This window comes from Periplaneta americana, chromosome 5 (genome assembly GCF_040183065.1).
Source record: "Periplaneta americana isolate PAMFEO1 chromosome 5, P.americana_PAMFEO1_priV1, whole genome shotgun sequence".
Lineage (NCBI taxonomy): Eukaryota > Metazoa > Arthropoda > Insecta > Blattodea > Blattidae > Periplaneta > Periplaneta americana.
The window spans coordinates 101,257,882-101,265,475 of NC_091121.1; the positions used below are offsets into that span (position 1 = coordinate 101,257,882).

Here is a 7,594-nt window from a genome sequence, read left to right on the forward strand (position 1 = left end):
GCATTTAACGATATCTGTGTCTATGTTACACCATTCCAGTATCAAGTTCAGCAATCTTAAAAAAAAAAAAAACAGTTTTAATATGAGAACGATAACAAGGCTATAGCTCTGTCAATATAACAATGTATTGTAAATTTTGAAACGGACTCAAAACGTAAAAAATTCTGTTTTAAATATGATGTTCTAAGTTACAAGGTCATCAGCATAAGTATATATGTTATAAAAATGAATGCGTGTAAATATAAAAATTAGCCTAATTCTAGAGTAATGACTTAAAATTTCAGGGGTGATTTATCACACAAAAATGTCACAGGATTAATGTAACACCTAGTCTAGAAAGGAACTTCAAGGGGTTAAAGGATAGTTACTAGCAAACAATTAAAATTGAAACTTCTAATAAACACATGCAAATTCTGAGATTATTATATATAAGTGAACCGTAAGTAATATTGTTTTCAGGGGGTTATTCTTTGAGATAATTCAAACAAGAAAGTTTTGTTCGTTTTTGCTTCCTTTTCGAGATAAAAATTGTTTTATATGAAACATTTCATAGGGTGTTTTGCGAAATCTATTGATTTCATTCCCAATATACTAAGTCAATTTAAGAGAGCAGTGTATTATGATAATAAATTTGAAAGAATTTTTTCTCGTCCTTTGAATGTGCAGAAATTTGAACCAAATAAATGTAACTTCGTTTTGCAAAGGAATTTGTACAACGTTACATTTGTTCGGATCAAATTTCTGCACATTTAAAGAACAAACCTAAAATTCTTATTATCATAATACACTGTTCTCAGAAACTGACTGAGCATATTGGGAATTCAATTAATGACTTTCCCAAAACACGCTATGAATTGTTGATATAAAACAATTTTTATCTCGAAAAGGAAGCAAAAACGAACAAAATTGTATTTTAACTTTTTTGTTTGAAATCTCTCAAAGAATATCCTCTGAAATTAATTACATTACTTATAGTTCATCCTGTATAGGTATAAAGACTCTATAGGCCACATAAATACTACCTCGTAAGATTTCGTTCATTTTTAATTTGTCGCTTTTTTTCTCGCATAAATTGGCATCGTGCGGAAAATTTCAGTTAATCTGAATCGTTCATTCAAGCGCTACGCAGTTAAGTGAGCGCCACATAAAACTGACGTCTCCTCAGGTAATATCATTAATGAAGTCAATGGCGCGTTGTATAATTGCTGTCGCGCACTTCAGTTCCAGAACGATGCATCATATATTATAAACTATATACAGTAGGTAACTCAAAAGACTGTCCTTGCACTGTCACAATGCCGATATCATGCAAATAAATCACTAGGTAAGTTATGTAAACTTCAATAAAGTATATGTTATATAGATGGCAATAAAGTATAGGAATTACAGTTGTTCTTAGAAATTGTGACGTGCTGATTGGAAACCTATATAAATATAATGAATAAAAAATCAATAATTTTTGTTAAATGTTGCGTATAAATAAACTGAAAGCATAAATCAAAATTAATAACAGTATACTTTAAATAAACATGTAAGCAAATATTCAAGAACTACTTCAGCATTTACAAAGACAAAATAAAACATATAAACACCAAAATATATTTAAATAAGCTAAAAAAAAAGAAATTGAAATAAAATAAGTTTTAACATTAAAAGTATGTTTTATTATTTTAATAACGAAGCTTTTCTAGGTATAAATAGCTCAAGAGGTTAGTAAGTAATAAAAAATGTTGGTTTGAGTTGAAGATTCCGACTACGACAGACAAGACAGATATATGCAGAATTGGACATACCCGAAGGATCCCCTGTGTCCATAGCCGCGATCATTCAGAGGAAGAAGCAGTAGTCAGACCCACGTGTACTGGCAAAACAGCAGCATTTGAAGCGATAGCAGAGACTGCCATATCCACTACACCACCACAAGAATGGCAACAACATTGCTCAGCTGTTTTAACTAAAACACACGCAATAAAGACACATACGACACCTACTGTAGTTCTCTACGACACAAGATCTTCACCTACTTAACCTAACTCAAAGTAAAAAACCCGCGAAGTTAGAATTCCGAGTGAAAGCACACATACACACACATACATACACTCATCTACATATAACACACGCATCACAGTGGAAACTCTGAATGAAAGATAACCTAAATATGTAGATCATCGGAAACCGTATCATCGCGCTGTCACACACTGAATGAACTGACAGGAGGGAGTTGAGACGTGTCCGTGGAATGTTCAGAGCGGCAACACAGTCGCGGCTCCGATATACTGCGTCCTGCCGACTGCTGGCAGCCAGTTCGCTGCGGTTGGCTGTATCGACCCAGCAGACATCGTTGGAAAGAAGGGGCGTGGTTATGAATGCTCACGTGATTTTCCAACAAATTCAAAATTATACCATCTCTCTCCCTCTCTCTTTTCGTCCCACACATATACATGCCCACCCTCCTCCTCATACTGATTTTCTTATAATATTTTCTTTCCTTCATAAGATCTTCTGATCTGTTCCGACGTGTGTTGCAATAGCAAGTTATAAATAACATTTGACTTTCACATGAAAGAGAAAACTGATTCAGTATCATACTGATTAAAAGCACATACACTGACAGGACAGTTCTATTGCCGGATATCCTAAGAGCTTGGGGTTTTATGGCTCTGTCCTTTATGAAAATTGAACTCAGGTTTGTGGAACCGTGAAAATTGTGTCCCACAGGAAGTGTTTAATTCCCCCCTTCCGCCACTCCTGCACAAGATGATTTCGGGACCTCTGCACCCCGGCCAACTGACTGTTCAAATCCGAATGCGCCCTTGTTGGAGCCTGAGACAGTGAAATATGAAGTAGCCCACACATTCTAGCATTCCCTTTCAACTAAATTCAATAGATAGACTAAGCATTCCTTCTTTTACTTTGCACTTCATGACGCTGAATCAGATGCATTCTTTAGATGATACTAAACAATTCTTCTTAGGTTTCTAGTAGTTCTTTATCATATACTACTGCTGTTTTCCTTTAATTCAGTTATCAATTTAAGATCAAGAATGAAATATTACGTCATCTGACAACATTAGATAATCAAGTAGGAAGAAATTATAGATATCACTACACAGACCTATAGAGCGGTTCAACTTAATATTATGCAGTCCTTAAATTGACCTCAATATACAAAAGTTCAAATAAACCTATTTAAAATAGGCTATCACATAGACAAAAGAAGATCACATGTTCTAAGCGGAACACTCAAAATCTTGACTTCACACAGATCTAAAGCTATCCCGTAACTGCTGCCCAAATCACTGCATTATAAGTCTACACATTTCTAAACAGTAACTTACTAATTTAACTTCTAAATATTAAATTTGTGACATATTAAATAATTAAACGTAATGATTATGCTCACCATATTTTTTTTTTCATTTAACACAGTAGCCTACTCTACACAGATAAAACACATTATGAGACTTCACTCCTATATAATTCCGACGTAAATACGTCTTTGTACAAATTACAATTATGTCACATTCTAGCATAGCACAAAACTCAACAAGTCACAGCTAGATGCTGTACATGTCATAGCGTATGCGTCCTACCATCTGTTGAGCGTTTGGTAATCTACTCACAACGTCCACAAAATATAACAAAACCGATTTCATATGCAAATATGCGTATATATTGAGAACATATTTAGTTATGTAAAATGAAATTATATATAATGTATTTATGTCAATTTATATTCTATTTACAAAAGAAAATCCACTCATTAACCAAAAATGATACATAATAAAAATATTAAACAATGAAAGCCATATCCTCAATAAATAATAATACACTTGATAAAACAAATATGTTTATCACTCAGTTATCAGCATTCTGTTATTCCTGTCATTTTGTTAGAATTGTTTATGTTTTAGAGTTATTTATAGATCTAACAGAGTGACGATAAGAAAAGAAATTCATGGATTGAAATTAAGATATTTTGGGAGGATATTTCTAATATTATGAAGCTATCAATTTTGAGAAAACTTTAACATAAGTATATCATAAATCAATAGTATTCAATCTTTTTTCTCCCCGCACCCTTAGACACACTTTTGCACTGATTTTTGTACCCTAAAGTTGTTAATTCCAATTAGGCCTTTATGTAACTACATCCAAAATAAATTAAACTGAAGAATTTATCAATTATTAAATCACCTAATTTTAAACTATAAAAGAGATAATCATATCACTAAATAAATAATTAAAGGAATAGCGTTACAGATGTTATAGAAAAGAAAAGTTATCTTATTATAGCCTATTACGAGTATTAACGTAAGGTGTTCTGTCCTGTTAATGAGATGTCTGATGTTTTGTGCACGTTAGTTCCTCGATTCCTGGTCGAATTTTCGTGAGTGCGAATATCAGAAGTGATTCTGGATTCAAGTGATTTCTGTGTTTCGTTCTGATTGATGTCAATGCAGAGAAACCCTACTCACACAAATAAATGGAGGGGAAATGGCAGAAGGTTTGAAATGGTAATGTCACTAAGACTACGTTTTGCAAATATAATACCAAAAGTAAAAAATTGGCAACTTTTCGAATTTTATTTTTAGTGCACTATCAACGGACATTTCTAGCAGACTTTCTTTCAATTTTAAAGGAAGCTCAGGAGAATTGATGGTTGTGGTGGAAAACGAATTTGTAATCAAACTATTAGCTCTGATCATTCATGAAACATATATCTTTATTTTAAATTTTACGTACACCTTAAAAAGTTTTCGCGTACCCCCTGAAGTACGTGTACTCTCGTTGAATACCACAGAAATAAACTAACTAGTACAATCATGTTATAAGAATGTGAAAACATAACACTCCATAACTGCAGTAATTTTTACCAACTGGAAAAAGAAACATAAGTCGAACTCGCAAGTGCTGGAGCGATCCGTTTCCCCAAATCTACGAAATGTAATATCTACATAGGATCTTGTATGTATTTTAGGTATCTTCAGTATCGAAATTCAGCTGGTTACGATCCCGGGTGGTGACGGTATTTTCATGTTGCCAAACTTCCAGAATGGTCCCAAGGTTCACCCAGCCTCCTATCAAATTGAGTACCGGGTCTTTCCCGGGGGTTAACCCAGATATGCCTGAAATATTTTTTTTGCAATTTTTGTGTATTTTTCAAATCTCATTTAATGCAGTATATAACTGAAGTATTTGTATGGTGTCGAAACATTCTAGTTGTAACTGGTTGACTGGTTGAGCTAGAAACAGGTGTCCTTTTAAAAGGACAGTAGGCATATGAGCATACATTTTGAGGAATATTTGTATGCTATGCTTACATGAAAGGAAACAATGTAATTGTTGTAATTTATTATTATTATTATTATTATTATTATTATTATTATTATTAACAAATTATTACGTTATTTTAATATAATTTCTTTATTATTACTACTAATATTATTCTGAAAAATGATGCATTGTGGCTAAACTCGTTTTAACTCTGGAATGCTTTCGTCATTGAATAGTACCGTATTGCTATTGATACGTAAAAGTAAGTAATAGGCGAAAAGAGTGTTGAAGTTTCGAGGAAGAGGTTATATTGGGAGAGAAGTGACCATACATATAATGAAGCAATTGCTGTGGCAATGTCGAAAGACAGTTCATTTTCAAAAATCTACATTGTTATGACAATGACAATTTCGATAGAAAATAAGACCTCTTCCAAAAATACTAAATGAAAAACAATAGAAATTTATGTCCGTTCAATACCTCCCTCCAGAACGTCACCAGTCTTGCACTTGTAAACAGATCTTGCTGTGCAAATCTGGCTTTCAGGTATATCTCTCTGTGAAGCAGACTTGAATAATTTCAAAAGAAAAATTGTTCCGGAGCCGAGTATCGATCCCGGGACCTTTGGCTTAGCGCACCAACGCTCTGCCGACTAGCTACCCAGTAACTACACCCCACACTGTCTCAACTTTTCCATTCATATCCACACACCTCAGTGGCTGACAAGACGCCAGAAACCCAATTTTGAGTGCACATGAACTCTGTGTGGCATTTGTAGGCTGCATTATAGTGATATGTCTGTATTTGAGATGAAATTTCGCCCGTAGCATGATTTTCAAATGCAGATAGCATTTAATGCAGGGAAAATCCACTAAAATTGAAAAAGCGAAACAATTTCAAAATATATGGGGATATGCCTACTGTCCTTTTAAAAGGACACATAAGTTTTCGTCATTGTCATGTCGCAATGAATAGATATTTCGAAAGCATTGTGGTTTCACGTTATATTTATGTTTATTAGGAGTCATTTTATTTACAACAATTTGTAAAATAATTCCGAACTGTAAAAATATTTAATATTCTTATCTGATTTGCGTCTCGGATGCCATAGCTGAAATAAAGGAACAATTCTCACGTCCACATCTCAAATTCAACGATGACCAAAACTCCCATTACCAGTCTTAACACACCTAGCAAGCCTCTAATTAAGACCAGTAACAGTGACACCTGTGAAAAAGTAAATGCTTTGACTGTAGAGAGGGTAATTTGAAACATTGACAACTGTCCTTTTAATAGGACAGCAGGCATATCTGGGTTCCTCTGGTCTTCATTCTAATACCAAGGTCAAGAAAGCATAGGTTTCTATTTCCATGCCCACAAGTGTCTTCATGGTATGTGAAGGGACTGCCTTTACCTTAGTATCGAAATTATCCTACGTTAAAACTACAGTTGTTTCAGTATTTTATATTAGGCCTATACAGAGTTACATCACTCACAGCTAACACCTTTCAAAATAATCCCCCAGGGCTTCCACACATCTTTGCTAACGATGATGCAGGCGTTGAATACCATCGGCTGTGCGCGATTCGTCTCAGAATGACAGTGACGAGCATTTCTGCCACGAAGAATTGCAATTTTCACTTATGACCGCTGTTCTATCACTTACATCCATCTTTGAGCACAGCCTCTGACATTCTAACTTTTGAGTGTGCTGTCAACTATCACCAATACACACAGACGCAATCTGGCGGTGGCATCCCGTACACCGTACACAGGTTTTCAAACGTACACAGTCTCCCTCGTCATTATTATTTCAGTTCAGAAAACAAGCACCTATCTTCTTTGTTATCGTGTGCTGGTTCTTCCGTCTACCATGACACGCGTCCACATGGTATTTTAGAAAATTTGTAGTTGGCTATGGTGGTCCTAGATGATTGAGATCTCTGATGGACGAAAATCCGTCCTCTGGTAAGGCTCAACGAGTGCAACAAGTGCGAGATTGAGGGACGGAAGTCCGTCACCAGGGAACGGCACTACGTGAAAGATAGGCTATAGAGAAATATCTGGCGTGGCGGATGGTATATTTTTTATGTAGATTATTTTACGATGCTTTATCAACATCTTAGGTTATTTAGCGTCTGAATGAGATGAAGGTGATAATGCCGGCGAAATGAGTCCGGGGTCCAGCGCCGAAAGTTAGCCAGCATTTGCTCATATTGGGTTGCGGGAAAACCCCGGAAAAAACCTCAACCAGGTAACTTGCCCCGACCGGGAATCGAACCCGGGCCACCTGGTTTCGCGGCCAGACGCGCTGACC

At 35.3% G+C, this 7,594-nt stretch overlaps 1 protein-coding gene across 3 annotated transcripts in view; it reads right to left on the bottom strand.

Annotated features, from left to right (window-relative positions):
• The window catches only part of Mctp (multiple C2 domain and transmembrane region protein), a 1,238,231-nt gene extending 1,235,950 nt beyond the window's left edge, over positions 1 to 2,281 (bottom strand). For 2 of the 3 annotated variants that reach the window (XM_069826342.1, XM_069826343.1), the window contains exon 1: positions 1,794 to 2,280. In XM_069826342.1, the coding sequence (XP_069682443.1) occupies positions 1,794 to 1,827 (34 nt within the window). In that variant the 5' untranslated portion in view covers positions 1,828 to 2,280. Of the gene's footprint in view, positions 1 to 1,793 lie in introns of all 3 variants that reach the window. The other variant, XM_069826339.1, reaches the window with a different exon arrangement.
• Positions 2,282 to 7,594: the final 5,313 nt, after the last annotated feature.